Below are 19,642 nucleotides of genomic sequence, written 5' to 3'. Positions count from 1 at the left end.
GTTTTAAATAAGTTAATTCAAGTTTTAAAATTGTACACTCTAAATTAACAGAAAAACTGTGCGTGAGTGGATGGGTTGTGATACAACTTGTGTATTTGACCATGAAAGAGGGGGGGGGGGGCAAAGAGACAGGAACAGACATGGACCTATATAATATTTTAGCAATCAGGAGGGTGTCAATTTGTTACATTCTCTTCATGTCATTGACCTCAGTCATGGAACGCATGATCATCTTAAGTATGAGGAAATTCAACACTATTTATTCTATAGTTCTATGTAGTGCAAAATGCTCACCTAAAACACTCTCATAACGAGGTGGTTATATCTCATAGAAACACTTTCATCATGCCCATACACACCTATTTCGGTCTCCTTTTACTACTATCAAACACAAAACAGATCAAACATGATCAACAAACCTTTACAGTTGTAGCAACAGTACTTCCATAATGCCTTATGTTACTGGTCTACTTTAGCTGTTACTGGCTAGCATACTAAATAATATATAGATCAATTATCTGGAAACAATTCCTACTTTCTGGTCGTCACTTTGAAGGATTCAACAGATGAAATGTATTCTCTCTGTGATGCGTTTCACTGAAGATGACTAACATTGACTCAGCTGCCAGTCTAAGTATTATGTCCAGTAAATAAAATACAAGAAATCCTAAATGACACCCTACTCCCTATTTGGTGCACTACAATGACCAAAGCCCTATACTCCTCATATAGTAAATCACTTTGGACCAGAGCCCTATTTTGAAAGGTAGCGCACTATAAATTAAGAATAAGGTGCCCTATCTTGAAAGGTAGTGCACTAAATATTAGGATTAAGGTGCCATATGTTGAAAAGTAGTGGGAATAAGTTTAGATTTCAGACAGAAACATCTACTCACCTGAGAAATTGAAATTGTAATCAGATCTAGTCTAGATCTATAATTCTCTCCTCTCTCGTCTCAATCCACCACGTACGTGTAAAGTGTCTCTGATCGTAACCACCAGTTCAGTCAGTGTGTGTGTGTGTTTCTGTTCCAATCATAGTCAAACCATTTTGTCTAGTTACCACACACACACAAACACACACTGACGGAACTATTCCTGAAGGTGGTGCTGAAGTATCACCATGCAAATTATGCTACTGTAAGGGATGATGAGCAATGCAAATCACTGACACAACACACACAGGCTGGCACTGCAAATAGGCTGGCACCAGTGTTTTACTAAAGAAAGGCATCTTGTTGCAGAAACTTTGGCAATTCACTTGCTGAACTGACTCATTTGAAATGGACTTGACCTCAACCCTGATGCCTACATTCTTCTCTTATAGTCTAAAGTGGAGCCAACCCCGCCTTAATATGTAACACTGACACTCTTATGTCACCTCTGTCCCTATCGCCTCACCTCACCTGCCACAACATCCCATCCTAGAGAGCCGTATCTTGGCAACAGCAAAGCCATGGAGACCGGTGACGTCTTCGTAACCCTTGGAATCGCAAGAAATGATGTGTGAGTGTGTTCTAACCAGAGTATTATCGGTTGTTCGTACTAGTTATAATGCCGGTTGGATCTGAAAGGTGGGAAAGGAGTAGGCTGTCCTGACCTTCTGTGACCTTCCCTTTCTGCAGCCAGTGAAAAAACACATTTCCCCTTTGGGGATCAATGAAGTACAGTGATTGGTTCATTCATTCACTCTCTCTATGTGGTTCTCTTCCTCTCCACTCCCTTATCAGACAGAAGGTCGTTGAAGAGAGTGTATGTTCACAGGTTCAGTGTGTCAAGAGTCAATACTGCTACATAACAGTCACCTTGTCATTATGGAAGAGTTTGAATGGTGTGCTCTGTACAGACCCTGGGTCCAAAGTCAGTCAGTGGACAGATAACTAGCTAGCTCTATAGATATGGGCAGACATCCAAGCACAATGTTAGTGTGTTTCTGTTTGGCAACATGACAATGACAAAAAGAGTTGGAGAATGATAATACAGAGGAAGCAGTCTTTCTTTTGATCTCTCTCTTCCTTTCACTTTCTCTCTGCTGTGAAAGCCTTGTTACTTTCAGTGACAGGGCCTAATGATTACACCAGTTAATTGTGATGACACACACACACACACTTCCAATTCACATGTGTATAATACACACGTGTACATGTGTGCAATAGGACAAATAGAAGCACCCACCAAATTATGGATTATTATTACACACAAACACACACGCACAAGCACACACACTGTGACTAGATTGCATATTGAATGACTACCCCCTCTCAGTAACTAGGTGTCCTGGGGACAATTCCAGTTTACTTAGTGTTTTAGACTACTGCCACATTACACCTACATCTGAAGAACCTGCTGTTGTGTCTCTCTCCCCCACCATCTCTCTCTTCCTTTCCATCTGTCTCTCTCCCCCGCCATCTCCCTCTCTCTTCCTTTCCATCTGTCTCTCTCCCCCACCATCTCTCTCTCTCTTCCTTTCCATCTCTCTCTCTCTCTTCCTTTCCATCTGTCTCTCTCCCCCGCCATCTCTCTCTCTTCCTTTCCACCTGTCTCTCTCCCCCACCATCTCTCTCTCTTCCTTTCCATCTGTCTCTCTCCCCCGCCATCTCTCTCTCTTCCTTTCCATCTGTCTCTCTCCCCCGCCATCTCTCTCTTCCTTTCCATCTGTCTCTCTCCGCCGCCATCTCTCTCTCTTCCTTTCCATCTGTCTCTCTCCCCCGCCATCTCTCGCTCTTCCTTTCCATCTCTCTCTCTCTTCCTTTCCATCTCTCTCTCCCCCACCATCTGTCTCTCTCCTCCACCATCTCTCTCTCTCTCTTCCTTTCCATCTGTCTCTCTCCCCCACCATATCTCTCTCTCTCTCTCTCTCTCTTCCTTCCTTTCCATCTGTCTCTCTCCCCCATCATCTCTCTCGCTCTCTCTTCCTTTCCATCGCTCTCTCTTCCTTTCCATCTGTCTCTCTCCCCCACCATCTCTCTCTCTCTCTTCCTTTCCATCTGTCTCTCTCCCCCACCATCTCTCTCTTCCTTTCCATCTGTCTCTCTCCGTCTTTTTTTCTCTCTCCTTTTCGCTCCGACTCACATTTTGTCCTTTCAATTCAGGCACACTTTCACGTGGTGTATCTTTCTCTCTTTCTTCTATTCTCTCTCTTTCACTCTGCCTTTCAATACATTTCATCTTTGTTACCTGCAGTAGCAGTCTGTGCTTGGTTATATATCAGCAAAGATTAAAACACCAACCCAACACAAGAAAACATCCAAATGTAACAGTTATATTGTAACGCAACCTCACTTTCCAACTTAAAATGTCTCTACTCGATCCCTTCTCGGTGGCACGACTGGCCAAGACATTGTCAAGTGGTCGGTGACGTGTGTTAGCGAGGCAGAGGAAGTAAGATCACTCCTAGTTGAGGAAGGGTGAGCAAGGAAGCGAATAATATTCACCCCTGTTACACAAGAAAGAAACATAACAACATTAACATAATTCTTATTCACATCAGTTTATTTTTATACATTACCATATACATACAGTACATTAGGCTCAATACATATCTATTGGAATATATATTGTTGTGGTTGTTGTTGATGTACAATTTGTTGTGTGAGGCGGAGTGACATAGTTTTAGGCCATTACAGTGTCATAGTGCAGTACAGGTAGGGTGTTCTAAAAAGCAGTGTCATTCATTTAGCCAGCTAACTTTAAAAACAGTCAGATATATCTTAATTTTTCTGGTTCCTTTTGAAAGCTAAACTGTTGTTGGTTGTCAAGTCAATTACACCATGCTAATTTCAAATCTATATTTCTGGAAAATATGAAGTTATTTTAGAATATTTAGGACAGTTAGCTGGCTAAATCATTGATCCTGCTTCCTGGAACAGTCCCCAGGTGGATGTTTAAACTCTAGAGGTCGTCTTGTACAATAGAACACATGCACTGGCATCTACATACTTAGATAGTTAGATATCGCACAAGAATATGTCAAACACCATCACAACAGAGCAACACTTGCAGGGGTGATACTGTTAATGTCTTGGCTTGGAACACTCTACGGGGTTGTAGTGGTCAGGGTTGGGGTCAATTCAATTTCAATTCAGTCAAATAAGGAAGTAAACTGAAATTTCAAGTCCAATTTTCCTCAATTCTTCTTTATGACAAAATTCTGTCTGAATTGACTGAATTTAAATGGCATTGAGCCCAACCCTGATAGTGGTCAGGGTCTGACTAGAACTCATCACAGCTCTACTGGAAGCACTGCTAATAGAAGTACTGTACTACTAAAGTACTACTTTGTATTTAAACATATTTACAGAGTCACGAATGGAGAGTGTGTGAAGAGAAGATGACATATAATGTAGTTGTAACAGACTGCATTTCAATCAATTACAGCAGATGCCCTGATGGTTAATATGATATTATCTTTTAAACTTCTCATTTCATTCACAACACGAGGTCATGTCCCCACCTATTTTCAGTCAGCATTAAAATAACTGAAATAGGATTGTCTAAAAACATGGATGAACTAAAGATTGTCATTGTGCAACTATAAGTATGCTGTTCCACCTCAGGAAGGGGGGGGGGGGGGGGTAGAGAGGATGATAGATGTGGTCTATATGACTTGGCAGCAGCTGTGCGGTGAAGGGGGACAGAGCAGACCCTCTTTGGGGCTCCTGTGTATATTGACTGACATAGTCTTATCACTGAGAGGCATCTGTAGCACTCTGTTCTTCAGGTTCTGGTGATGCTCCCTGGCCAGGTCCAGCTCACTCAGCCTCAGTGTGCCCGAGGACGGGGCCTCGAACTGTGGGTCAGCGAAGTGGTCAAGGGGGTGGTGCTGGAGGTGGTGGGTCCCTCCGGGCGACGGACCCCCCAGGAGAGAGACCTTATCCAGGCTGCCGGTAGAGCCCCCCATACACATCCTCCACACTGGCTGGTCCTGGTGGTCCAAGCTCCCCCCCCTTACCCCTCCTCCCCCAGCTGTCAGGCTGTGGAACTGGGAGCTCAGGCATAGGCTCATCAGTTTCAGGCTCTCCACCAATCCGCTGGCTGCTTTGGCCGAGCCTAGTCCCGCCCCTGTACCATCAGCAGAGGGGCTTTCTCTTCCTCTGTCTCCCCCACTCCAACCTCTGTCTCCCCCACCACTGGCAAAGCTAGGTCTTCCTTGTCTTGGTCCTGTCGTGTCCATGTCAGGTCTCCGCTGGCTCACAGAGTCATTGTCATCTCTCCTCTCTGAGGTGGGAGACGCCATGGCAACTGTTGCCACCTTGGTAACCGTTGCTGGGGACGACACACCTGACGACGTCAATATCCCAGTGTGGAGGCTGAGGAAAGCTTGTTCTGGCTTGAACACACACTTCTTTCCTTCTATCATTCCTTCCTCCTTGTTATCCTTCTCTACTTCCTCCTCCTCTCCTTCCTCCTCGTGTATCTGGTTGAGGACGGGTGCACTCTTACGAGAAGTCAGTCGGTTAGAGACAGAGGAAGGGGAGGATGAAGATGAGGCAACGTTATGCCGGAGAACCACCTGAGAAGGGAGAAGCGAGGGAGACGAATCCTCCTCGTCCTCCTCATCTTCCTCCTCCTCATCTAGGCTGAAGAGGCTGGGGCTCCGTGGTTTAGAGGGGGTGGGGGAGGCCAGGGAGCCCAGCCTGAGGGGGATGGAGTGGGGCTTGACTGGAGGCCGGAGGCCCCTGTCCTGGTGCTCTCTGGTTGTACCGACAGGAGGGAGTGCTTTGTTTGTAGTGTGTGTGTCATCAGCCTGGAGGGTCAGAGTGTGTGTGGGTTGTGTGTTATTGTCCAACCGTCTGTGGTTGAGTTCCAGTAGGGATGTTTTGGGTCTGGGTCCGTGGTGGACCAGGCTCTCAGCACTGCGGGCGGGAGACTGGGGGCCCCCTGGGTGGGAGATGAGGGTACCCCCCAAACCGTCCCCCATGTCCTGGTGCACGTCCACTCTGGTGGGCCAAGACTGCCTGAAGAGGGTTAAGCAGAGAGAGGGAGCAGAGAGTTTTAACAACATTTACTGTGGCAGCTCCCTCCCTCTCTGTCTCTACTTGTTTATTTACTGTGACAGCAGCACCCCCCCCTTGGGCTGAGTGCAGTGCAGACTGACAGAAACACAGCCCACAACATTCTGCGTTGTGTGTGAGTGTGTGTGTGTATATTTACAGTACCTGAACTGGGCCTTGTGGCTGGGGCTGGACCATGTGTGGTTGTTCTGATCCCTCTCCTGTTTCTCCCTCAGTATCCTCTCTGCCAGCAGGAAATATGTAGCTGTGATGTGGTTATACTGGTCAGACTCCAAGGCTCTAGAGAGAGGGGAGGTGAGCGGGAGAGAGAATGAGAAAGAGAGAGACAGAGAAAGGTAGAGAGAAAGAAAGGCAGAGAGAGAGAGAGAGAGAGAGAGAGAGAGGACACGTTCAGAACATACATCAGAACATACTTTATAAACTAGATTACCATAACTACTAGCTACCCTCAACAACCTCACACACACACAAGCAGATCCGAAGCGAAACAGTCATGACTGCTGTCAGTCCAACGGAGAAGACAGGGGTGGGGAATCAATTTAACGTGACACCAGCTGCAGAACAGGCGCTCAGAGGGCTGCTAATGATAAATAAGCTGATGACGACAGTGGGGAATCAATTTAGCGTCACGCCAGCTGGCATAGTGATGCGAGAGGACAGCGATACTGGACAGTCACTAATAATCATCATTACCAGAAGCTAATGACAGGACAGTCACTAATAATGATCATCACAACCTAATGACAGGACTGTGTGAACAGAAATGGAAAGGAGAGGCCTTTGTAGAATTGCAGTACGTTCATTTTGTGTGTGTGCGTGTCTTACTCTGTGACTGTGTCCCTGTCTGCGATGCCACCTAGTGCCATTCGTTGGATGATACTGCCGTGCTCCTCCTCTGATAGGCTCCTGTACGACACCAGGGGTGTGGTCAGCTTGGTGGCAGGGGAGGGGTCGACTCCCTGCAGCCAATCATGGCCCTGGATCAACTCCACAGTGGCCCGCCTCTTAGGGTCTCTCTGCAGCATACAGTCAATCAGACTAGAGAGAGAGAAGGAGAGATGGAAAGATAGAGAGGAGTGAGGGAGATGAAGGTGCAGTTAATTAATTATGGTAATTTCATTATTACATTTCGGTTACCATAGTAACTATAGAGGTTAAATCAAATCTTAATACAAGGCTTAAAATGGAACTGGCAGCGTTTTAATTACTTTGCAGATATGAAACAAAACAGACAATCATAAAATCAGTAAAAAATATCAAATTCCCAGTTTATGCTTCAAAACCAACTTTATAAGAGGTTTTAAAAATAGGTTCTATTTGACCAAAAATTAATTGACGTATGGTAAGACATTGTTGTCAGAATAGATGGATGCAGTTCAATACATGAATAATATAATTCACCAATACATTTCTTGGTAGTCCAAAAAATATTGCAGTCAGGTTGTATGTAAATCACAGATGGCCTGGTACATTGTTTGCTGCTTCCACCCATTCGGAATGCACTGTTTCAGTTTCAATGACTCAATATTTTGGACTAAAACGGACGAATGTAACTAAGGCTGGGAACATCAATACAATCAAAATATCAAGGGCAACGATCACAAGTTAATCATAACGTGGCTAATAAGCTAGTGCACATGTGTCAAACACAAGCGATTATAAATGAGTCAACATTTGAGTCATCTACTTTATGAAATTACAGCCTGAAGCGCGTACATCGGTGAATTCAACTTCAATCGCGCTGCTTTCTTGTGTCCCGTTTACAGTGTGCAGTTGAGGGAAAGTGAACAGACACATGTCACATTCCTAGCTAGACTATTCAAATATTGCAGTCTGGCTTTGGTTTTTAAAGCTTGACAATGAATAACCAAATAACAAAACCTGCAACAAAACACCATCCAAAGGACAAACATGTAGGTCTATTATAGAAACATTTGAGCAGTAGTCTAGGCTGGCTACTCAACGACGATACATTTTGAGAGCGCCATACAACAATGCTGCATTCAACCGCACAGGTGATCCATGCAGTGCAGAAAAAATGAAAAACATGTTTTAAGTTTGAATGTTACAACAACCTATTGCTTCGTTTTTGTTATTTGGAGTTAAAAACTTTTTTATTAGGGTCGCACCATATTATGCACATCTGCAAGCATAGCTGCAAAGGCTGAACAAACATGATTTGTTTTAATATGTTAAAATGCTATATACAGCATCATATGTACATAGGTGTGCTGATTGATTTTGACACCCATGGGATAGTGTATCTATTTGTGTAGCTAGCTATTTATTTAGCAACCTAAAAACATGGAGCCTAACATTAGCTAGGTAGCTAGCTGCTGGGAGAATGTCATGTCATTGGAGAGTGGATGAGTGACCGACTTTTTCCCCTCATATTGTTTTTTGGTAGCTACAGTTAGAGATGCAGGTTAGCTAGCAAGACATGTGAATCGTTTTGATAGCTTGCTATGCTGAACTTGAACAACTGTTGTCCACAGTTAGCGTATCTCTTATTTGCCAATCAAATGTATTTGGCATGGATCAAATGGACGGGCAGGCAAGTTCCCATTCAGTTGTCTGCAAACTGCAGAAGGACGAGCAGGCTACTATTCCCCATCGTTTATCAGTGCTTTTGACAGACAACTAGCTGAAGCAGTTTGAGGGGGTTTATCTAATGTTCCCTCGTTAGATTTTTAGCTCATCTCATTCTGGCTAGTATTAGTTGTTGATCTTGGTGTTGTTGATGTGTATAGGTAACTGAGGGGGAGAGAGCCTACCTTTTCATGGTTGTTTGATCGAATAGGACTGTGAAGTTCCCAAATGTAGTAGGACTCCTGTGTTATTTACATAATTGCAGAAATCCATTCAGGTGTATTTTCTGGCTTGTGGTGAATGTGTTCTAATGATCTAAAGTTGCGCTGTTGCTACTGCCCGTAAACACACAGTCCAGTTCAAAGTGAATTATGGCAGGCTAGAGTGCCAAATGGCTTATTTGCATATAGGCCTACTGTAGCTCTGATTGGCTATGGCGCAACGGTCTGCGTAGACTCCGGTCCTGGACAAGACAGATGTTTTTATTAGGTTTTATTTATACTGCAGTGTCTTAATTGTCCAAACGCTTTCGCTTTCCGCTTTCCCACGCTATATTGCTATCTAATTTTCACAAATGCCTTACTATATATACACATCATTCCCAAACATGAACTTATGAACACTTAGATATGGTCATTTTCAAGTTCTCGATTATCCGAAAGTTTATATAAAAAAAGCTGACATTCTTTGTGGGGATATATATGAACAGATTTGAGTAAGATTTCATGTTGCTAAAAAGTTGTCAGTTCTACTTTAATAAATAGCGGCTTTGCATCTCATATATGTCTACCCCTGACAGGGCTAGCCTGGCGATGGTGTGATATGTATAATGAGGACTAGCCTAGTCAGAAGCCATCTGAACACACACACACACACACACACACACACACACACACACACACACACACACACACACACACACACACACACACACACACACACACACACACACACACACACACACACACACACACACACACACACACACACACACACACACACACACACACACACAGCAGAGAGCTGTTGTTCAATACAGCAGCAGCAGAACAATGTTAAAAATAGATTAGCCTGATGTTTTAATGGAAACATCAGAGATACACTCAACTTAACACAGCATTGGGACTGGGGCTGGGACTGGGGCTGGGGTACTACTGCAGAGGGAGAGGAGAGATACTGTCTTTTTATACTATGCCTCTCTCTCTCCACGTTCCCTCTCTCCTCTCATCCCCTCTGCTCTCCACGTTCCCTCTCTCCTCTCATCCCCTCTGCTCTCCACGTTCCCGCTCTCCTCTCATCCCCTCTGCTCTCCACGTTCCCTCTCTCCTCTCATCCCCTCTGCTCGCCACGTTCCCCCTCTGCTCTCCACGTTCCCTCTCTCCTCTCATCCCCTCTGCTCTCCACGTTCCCTCTCTCCTCTCATCCCCTCTGCTCTCCACGTTCCCCCTCTGCTCTCCACGTTCCCTCTCTCCTCTCATCCCCTCTGCTCTCCACTCTCGCTCTTCACACATCTATGGGCATGAAATATGCAGCAGCTACAGAGTACTTTCAAATGGAGTGTGGCTGTACGTGCATGTGTGTGACTCACTCTCTGCAGGCTGAGGAGATGTGTGATGCTACTGTATATTTACAGTCCATGATCATGGTGAGGGTCTCACTGTCGTTGGCCTCCTGAAAGGGTGGATGGCCACACACCAACATGAACAGAATCACCCCCAGACTCCAGATATCTACAGAGAGAGAGAGAGAGAGAGAGAGAAAAAAAAAAGAGGTTAGCCCCTCTTATTGGTCCTTCATATACCTGGAGAAAGGTGTATAGCTACAGCTACATTTCACTTGTGAAACAGAGAAACAGTTAGAGAGAGAGAAAGGACAAGTGAGAGTAAGAAAGACAGACAGAGAAAGAGGGGAAAAAGATTGAGGGAGAAATACAGAAAGACTAAGAAAGCAATGCATGGTATTGTATGTTTTTTCCACTGACCTACATAAGAACAACCTGCTTCTACTCAGAAGAGGCATGAATCATCTGACCAGGACACTTCCATAAATACACACACTGGCCTAGGGCATCTGCCTGACCACACACACACACACACACACACACACATTAACGTTCCGCTCATGCATGGATACAAGCCCACACACATAAGAACCAACACACATGCAGGCACACACACACACAAAATGGGTTTATGTTCATCCTTCAATGTCTCTAACACACGTCATGTTACAGTACATGAAACAGTTCTCTTATTCAGAACAACCATTAACAGAACAACTATCTACACACACACACTGCAGTAAGAGAGGACAACAAAACATTGCTATCGCCTGTTTTCACGTCACCAGGTATTCTAGCAACCGTGCCCCCAGTCCCTCATTACCTTGTCATAGGGCAAACAACTTCCTGGATAACTTTATTTATAAACCCGTGGGCTGACAGCCTCTGGATAACTTTATTTATAAACCATCTGGCTGACAGTTTCTTGGATACATATTTAAAAGAGAGCTTGTCAGTGTCTCTCTTATTAGCTATAGAACTGCTATTAGTGAGACAGCTATGTGATGTAACACCCTCTGCATCCTCTATTACAGGCCTGGTGTTAAGATACAACCCTCGCCCCATAACAATCAGTGCCCCTACCATTTCCTTAGACATCCCTCAACCTCTGCCAGATGGGCTACATTCAGCAATCACCGCATTGCTGAGTGATATCAACAGCACACACACACACACACACACACACATAACCAGAGGCGTCAGCAACTACAAACACAAATCGGATCATCTGCTCAGCACAAAAGAGAAGGATAAAATAGAGAGCAAGACAGAAACTGGCCCTGCGTCTCCACTCAGTCAGAAAAATGTGAAATGCTCCCTCTCTTTCTTTCTTTCTTTCTGGGTCTGAAGCCTTGGCCTCTGGGTGCAGGGGATGAATACTGATTCCCTTTGTCTCTCTCGCTCTCTTTCTTCCCCTTTCAGTCTCTCCCCTCCCCCTCTTGTTTTCCCTCTTTCTTTTTCATTTTATATCCATCACTTAGTCCCTCTGTGAGGTGTCGTTACACCAGAGGTGCTAGGAGAAACACATTATGGTGTAGAAACCAATTTCATTGTGTATTGATATTTGATTTGGGAGTTGTTATCTACCTCTTCTCCATTCAGAAGATAATAGATAGAGTGAGATATAGACCGGATAGTTGCCTAGAAGTTAGAGAGGCGTGCGATCAACCAGAGGGTTGGCAGTTTGAATCCCGGGTCCGACGGGGAAAGTCTGGCGCACCTCTCTCCAAAACCTGTATATGTATCAGGGGTTGGAACTGGTTCAGGGATCAGATCCTAGAACGAAAGTGATCTATACTGTTCCAGAAAATAATAGTTATTTTAAAAAGCATAGTTAGCTAGCTCTGTTCCAACGTTAGCTATGCAAACTCTTTGAAGTTCAAAGACATTCAAAGTTCTTTCATAGAAGCCGCTCCTCCGTAGGTATAATTCTGTGGGCCTAATTCAGATAATAGCCTCTGGCTACAAGGTCCAGTCTGAACTTAAGTGTCAAAACAACAAGAGGCTCAGCGCTTCAAGCCAACCTTGCTTTTCCACCCTCTCCCTCCCCACCCGCAAAGTTCCAGTTGTATCTCGTGCCCTACACTTGTCTGTCCAATGCATGTAAATAGCTTGCCCGCTCCATAGCAAGATTCTCTATCCGCACTGATTGGTGAAGTTATTTCATGTCAAGCTAAATCTAAAAAATATATATATTTCCGAGGTTTAAAAAGGAACCGAATGGAACAATATAAATGTCACGTCCTGACCTTAGTTCCTTTTTTATGTCTCTATTTTTGGTTTGGTCAGGGCGTGAGTTGGAGTGGGCATTCTATGTTTTTGTTCTATGTTTTGTATTTCTGTGTTTGGCCTGGTATGGTTCCCAATCAGAGGCAGCTGTCGATCGTTGTCTCTGAATGAGAACCATACTTAGTGGGAAAACAGGCTACCTATGATTTGTGGGTAGTTGTTTGCTGTTGTGTGTCTGCACCAGCCAGAACTGTTTTGGTCGTTTGCTTTGTTATTTTTTGTTATTTCAGTGTTCATTAAATAAATATGGACACATACCACGCTGCACCTTGGTCCTCTCCTTCCAACAGCCGTTACAATAAATTGTTACTTGTTTTTGAGTTTGAACCGGTTCAGAACTTTATTTTGCTGGTCGGAACAGCGGAACGGAACAAAACAAAATAATGGTTCTGTTCAGAACGAAACGATTGGAAAATAATTTGGATTCCAACCTCTGCATGTGTGTCTTTCAAAGGGGTTGGGTTGAAAGCTAAAGTAAAATTTAGGTTGGACCTTGTGTTGACCAATACATGTTTTTATTTAACCTTTATTTAACCAAGTCAGTTAAGAACAAATTCTTATTTTACAACGATGGCCTACCGGGGAACAGTGGGTTAACTGCCTTGTTGTTTACCTTATCAGCTCGGGGATTCGATCCAGCAACCTTTCAGTTACTGGCCCAATGCTCTAACCAATAAAGTGATATTAATATTAATTTATTAATACTATAACCAGCTAAGGCACTACCCTCTGCAATACCTCTGTCGTTAGTAGTCTGATAGTTGTGAAAGTGTCCCAGTTTGTCTGCCAAGCAAGGTTGGGGTCCATTCTATTGGGACCAATTCAGTCAATACAGGAAGTAAACAGAAATCCCAATTCCACATTTTCAATTCGAAAAAAAATTGTCTTGGAATTTCAGTATACTTCCTAACTGTATTGACTTTGAAATGGAATTGACCCAAAAGCCAACTGCATGTAAGGGTCATTATTAGCCTGGTCTGTTAGAGGATCTAGCAGTTCACCTGGGACAGATAGAGGACTGTATGCACTTTTCCCACTGGGAAGAACACACGCTGGACTATGGATTCTGGAGAGTTTAACACACACACACACACACGCACACACGCAAAGAAAGACAGAAATCGAGCGAGAAAGAGAGTGCGAGAGAGATAGAGAGAAAGACAGCACCACACAGAAAAGACAGTATGTCTCAAATCTTTCTGAAGTAAAGATTGCAATAACAACCTGCCACTGTTGATAAATCACAACAATCCAGTCTGAAATCAGTCCCTTCATACATACAAATACAGACACACTCCTACACACACACACACCCTCCTTCCCTCCCCCCAACACAAACACAGTTCCCCCAACAGACACTCACCCACAGCGGGTGCGTCATATTCATCTCCCAGCAGTATCTCTGGAGCAGAGTAGGCCAGAGAGCCACAGGAGGTGGCCAGGTTCTCCCCTGGCTGGAACTTGTTGCTGAAGCCAAAATCAGTGAGCTTGACCAGGCCCTGCTTCTCAAAAAACACCACGTTCTCTGGCTTCAGGTCACGGTGCACCACGTGGAGCTGGTGGCAGTAGGAGATGGCATGGACGATCTGGGCAAAGTAACGCTTCGCCACCTGGAGGGAGGAGTTAAGACATCTTCAGCTTTAGTGTTGATGATCATGATATTATGTTTTTATGGGTAGAGGGTGTTTACAATGCTGCTGTAGTCCTTTTTACACACACACACACACACACACACACACACACACACACACACACACACACACACACCTCCTCCGTGAGTCCTCCGTCGTGCTTCATGATGCAGTCGTACATGTCCCCTCCATCACCCAGCTCCAGGATTAGGTAGAGCTTGGTCTGCGTGTCGATGACCTCATACAGACGCACCACGTTGGGGTGTTGCACCAGCTTCATACACCTGACCTCCTGGAACAGGTGAGCTCTGGCTACTGGGTCCAGTCTGGACTTATCGATCACCTTCACGGCTACCTGGAGTGGAAATAATGGTTATTATTATCATGTTCTTCATCAGAATCATCATCCTTCTCCTAGGACATATAGCCACTGGCTAGAAGGTCCAGTCTGAACTTAAGTGTCACCTTGATATGGAATAATAATTACAGGATTGCTAGCCAATCAATTACTTTACATTAATCAATAAATTTACTGCCAGTAGAAACATTTAGAACCAGTAGTATTCCCTCTGGACCAGAAATGCAGTATCTTCCCAGTCAGGAAAATAACCTCACACTCAACATCCAACAAAACAAAGGAGATGATTGTGGACTTCAGGAAACAGCAGAGGGAGCACCCCCCTATCCAGATCGACGGGACAGTAGTGGAGAGGGTAGTAAGTTAAGTTCCTCAGCGTACACATCACGGACAAACTTAATTGGTCCACCCACACAGACAGCATTGTGAAGAAGGTGCAGCAGCGCCTCTTCAACCTCAGGAGGCTGAAGAAATTCGGCTTGTCACCAAAAGCACTCACAAACTTCTACAGATGCACAATTGAGAGCATCCCGTCGGGCTGTATCGCCGCCTGGTACGGCAACTGCTCCGCCCACAACCGTAAGGCTCTCCAGAGGGTAGTGAGGTCTGCACAACGCATCACCGGGGGCAAACTACCTGCCCTCCAGGACACCTACACCACCCGATGTCACAGGAAGGCCATAAAGATCATCAAGGACAACAACCACCCGAGCCACTGACTGTTCACCCCGCTATCATCGAGAAGGCGAGGTCAGTACAGGTGCATCAAAGCAGGGACCGAGAGACTGAAAAACAGCTTCTATCTCAAGGCCATCAGACTGTTAAACAGCCACCACTAACATTGAGTGGCTGCTGCCAACATACTGACTCAACTCCAGCCACTTTAATAATGAAATTGATGGAAATTGATGTAAAAATGTATCACTAGCCACTTTAAACAATGCCACTTAATATATTGTTTACATACCCTACATTACTCATCTCATATGTATATGTATATACTGTACTCATTTAAACTGCTGCATCTTGCTACATCTACTGCATCTTGCCATCTTTATGTAATACATGTATCACTAGCCACTTTAAACAATGCCACTTTATGTTTATATACCCTACATTACTTATCTCATATGTATATACTGTACTCTATACCATCTACTGCATCTTGCCTATGCCGTTCTGTACCATCACTCATTCATATCTCTTTATGTACATATTCTTCATCCCTTTACACTTGTGTCTATAAGGTAGTAGTTGTGGAATTGTTAGGTTAGATTACTCGTTGGTTATTACTGCATTGTCGGAACTAGAAGCACAAGCATTTCGCTACACTCGCATTAACATCTGCTAACCATGTGTATGTGACAAATCAAATTTGATTTGATTTGAAAAGACCAGGCAGACAGACAAGCTACCTTTTCTCCCGTGAAGACGTGGCGTGCTAGTTTGACCACGGCAAAGTGTCCTCGTCCCAACGTCTTGTCCAGGTCGTAGAGCCCGGCGATCTTCCCATCGTGACCCCTCTTGAACCCTGCCATGGCTGCTGGGGATTGGGATGAAGTTGGCCCTATATGCTGATATAAGATCAGTTTTGCATTTTAGAGTCTGGATAGTTGGGACGGTGAACTGATCCTGGATCTGTGCCTACGGGAGACCTCTACCGCCGTATGATGAATTTGGCTTTAGATTCTGATCTTAGATCAGTCTTCTGCTAGTGAACTGGAACTCATGGTGCAGTCTGCGTTCCAGCCCTGTGAGAGCGAAAGAAAGTGCGGGTTGAGGGGGAGAGAGGGAGGAAGGGGGTGGGGAGAGAGGGAGGAAGGGGGTGGGAAGACAGGGGAGAAAGAGAGTTGATCATTTTCACACACATAGGAACCATTCCAACCACCATAGGGAAGGTTTAGACACACACACGCATATGTCTGATTATACAATACTTCTTCCAGATAAGCGAAATGTTCCCCTTACAGGAATTCCTGCTCTGGTGCCAGGAACCACAGAGACATGACCAAACTGCTCCCAAGAACATTCCTAAAAGGTGACTATTCAGGTGTGTCCGTGTGTGTGCACGTATCCACCTTTTTGCATTCACATTGTCAGATCAGTTCAGATGAACTGGGCAAGGGAAGAAAGGACATTTCAGACTACTGGTATGAACCCTAACCCTGCCCTGGGTAGGGCAAGGCTACCTCAATGTGAGGACACATTCCAACCAGACAGGCAGGCAAGCAGTAGGGCAGGCAGGGTGTTGTATAACTGTTCCAGTAGTGTGTATTGATTACCCTGTAAGCACAACTGTGACACACTGTACTATGAAGGGTCAGGGTCTACATTTCCAATAGACACTTCAACCACTCTCCACAATGTCAGCAAATATATACTGAACAACAAAATATAAATGCAACATGCAACAATTTCAAAGATTTTACAGAGTTACACTTCATATAAAGAAATCAGTCAATTAAATTGATCCAGAGGATCCGAAACATGCTTAATGGGTGACATGTCTGGTGAGTATACAGGCCATGGAAGAACTGGGACATCTTCAGCTTCCAGGAATTGTGTACAGATCCTTCTAACATGGGGCCATGCATTATCTTGCTGAAACATGAAGTGATGGAGGCAGATTAATGGCATGCCAATGGGCCTCAGGATCTCGTCAGGATATCCCTGTGCATTCAAATTGCTATCGATAAAATGCTATTGTGTTCGTTATCTGTATCTTTTGCCTGCTCATACCATAACTCCACCACCACCATGGGGCACTCTGTTCACAACGTTGACATCAGCAAACCGCTCACCCACACGACGCCATACACATTGGTCTGCGGTTCTGAGGACGGTTGGACGTGCTGCCAAATTCTTTCAAACGATGTTGGAGGCGGCTTATGGTAGAGAAATTAACATGAAATTATCTGGCAACAGCTCTGGTGGACATTCCTGCAGTCAACATGCCAATTGCATGGTCCCTCAACTTCATCTGAGATCTGAGGCATTGTGCTGTGTGACAAAACTGCACATTTTAGAGTTGCCTTTTATTGTCCCCAGCACAAGGTGCACCTGTGTAATGATCATGCTGTTTAATCAGCTTCTTGATATGCCACACCTGTCAGGTGGATGGATTATCTTGGCAAATGATAAATGCTCACTAACAGGGATGTAAACAAACGTGTGCACATCATTTGAGAGAAATAAGCTTTTTGTGTGGAACATTTTTGGGATCTTTTATTCCAGCTCATGAAACAAGGGTTCAACACTTTACATTTTGCGTTTATATGTTTTGTTCACTGTATAATAACTGCATTATTAATAATGATTTATTACTAATATTTAATAATTATTGTTTTTCTTATTTAAGTAGGATATGGCAGAAGAAAAATCAACAACCCTGGCCTGGCATTACAAAGCTGACAAACAACAACTGCAGAACCCTAGCTACTATTTTTGGAAGACTAAATAATTGAGATAAGTGACTATATTTTGGGGACAAAATATCTGGCCTCCCTGTAGGCTATCTGAGTGTGTCACTCTGCCAAGAGGTCTGGACCATTCATGTCAACACAGGACAACGCATGTGTCAACCCTTTCTTCCTCATCCAAAATGTGACAGGCTGTCAAAGCTATATGGTGAATGTTATTTGTTACCGACAAAGAACCCCGCAAAGCCATGGCTTTTCAATGGCATTGGCGAGGTAGGCAAGCGCAGTGTTGATACACAAATAAAAGGTACAGTATAATTTTAATAGCCTACACAGTATAGGCTGATGGGCTTGTTTGGCAGATACAAAACATAAGGACGCCACTAAAAGCAAATACATAAAGATCCTATAGGCTACCTGTGTGTGGACGGTTACGGTATTTAGTTGACTTACCGCGCTGCGGTGAGTTGCAATGTAGGCTAATTCTGACCTTCCCGCTGCGTTCATTCGTTATAAGTCATTCAATGCAGACTGCCTCGAAGAACGACCGTCGATTAGGCAACTAGGCTGTACAACGTGCTCTGATAACATCAATCTTCAGCCTTGTCAATAGCACTAGATTTAGTTAGATTGAGGACTGAAAATAACTGCGGCTAATTCAAAGCTTCCGTGTGTGAATCTGATAGATGCAGCAGTTCTCTCTCGCTCTGCTTTGGGGCGCATCGGTTCTAGTCATCTCTGACGTCAGAAGTACGTAAACCTGCAAACATCAACAACAAATAAACCACACCAGATGTATTTCTGTATTTCACACACACGATATATCGAATAAAAACTCGAGCACCCTCATATCAATGCAAATAAACACAAAATGGAAAACTACTAGCCCAAAACACTGTAATCACTGTAGAGGCGCTTTATGCAGGTGCAGTGTGAGTATGTGTAGAGTGAAAGAGCAGGGAGGAAGAAGTGTAATTCATTCAACATCTCCATTCCCAATATTCCAGTCCTGGCCATCATTGTGCCAGAGGAACCTTGGTGATAAAGTCAACATTGCAGAGGAGCCTCATCTAAGGGTTGGTCTTACTGGGCCCTCCTCGTTCTGCTGAAGTGAAGTGAAGTGAAACTGAAGTGGTCCTCCCACACAGACAGTGTGGTGAAGAAGGCGCAACAGCGCCTCTTCAACCTCAGGAGGCTGAAGAAATTTGGCTTGTCACCTTAAACCTTCACAAAAGTTTACAGATGCACAATCGAGAGCATCCTGTTAGGCTGTATCATCGCCTGGTACGGCAACTGCATCACCCACCACCGCAGGGCTCTCCAGATGGTGGTGTGGTCTGCACGACGTATCACCGGGGGCAAACGACCTGCCCTCCAGGACACATACACCACCCATGTCACAGGAAGGCCAAAAAGATCATCAAGGAAACAACCACCCGAGCCACTGCCTGTTCACCCCGCTACCATTCAGAAGGTGAGGTCATCAAAGCTAGGACCGAGAGACAGAAGCTAATTTTCAATCTCAAGGCCATCAGACTGTTAAACAGCCATCACTAACAGAGGCTGTTGCCTACATACAGACACTTTATTAATGCTACTTTACTCATTCGATATGTATATACTGTATTTTATACCATCTATTGCATCATTGCTCATCCATGTATTTAAATGTACATCTTCTTTTTCCATCCCTTTACTTAGATTTGTGTGTATTAGGTAGTTGTTGTGGAATTGTTAGATTACTTGTTAGATATTACTGCACTGGCGGAACTAGAAGCACA

At 44.4% G+C, this 19,642-nt stretch overlaps 1 protein-coding gene across 1 annotated transcript; it reads right to left on the bottom strand.

Moving 5' to 3' along the window:
- Positions 1-3,474: 3,474 nt before the first annotated feature.
- Positions 3,475-18,604, bottom strand: LOC110496477 (SNF-related serine/threonine-protein kinase). The gene is made up of 8 exons (XM_036953067.2): positions 18,315-18,604; positions 15,858-16,193; positions 14,221-14,439; positions 13,817-14,063; positions 10,192-10,333; positions 6,840-7,052; positions 6,159-6,293; positions 3,475-5,957 (listed from the first exon to the last, which is right to left on the bottom strand). The coding sequence occupies exons 2-8, from the start codon at positions 15,978-15,980 to the stop codon at positions 4,598-4,600; spliced, it is 2,439 nt and encodes an 812-aa protein (XP_036808962.1). The 5' UTR covers positions 15,981-16,193; positions 18,315-18,604; the 3' UTR covers positions 3,475-4,597.
- Positions 18,605-19,642: the final 1,038 nt, after the last annotated feature.

This window comes from Oncorhynchus mykiss, chromosome 18 (genome assembly GCF_057628025.1).
Source record: "Oncorhynchus mykiss isolate SJ-2025 chromosome 18, ASM5762802v1, whole genome shotgun sequence".
Taxonomy (NCBI): domain Eukaryota; kingdom Metazoa; phylum Chordata; class Actinopteri; order Salmoniformes; family Salmonidae; genus Oncorhynchus; species Oncorhynchus mykiss.
The sequence above is the reverse complement of the archived record's forward strand: the minus strand, read 5'-3'. Positions and strand labels throughout refer to the sequence as shown.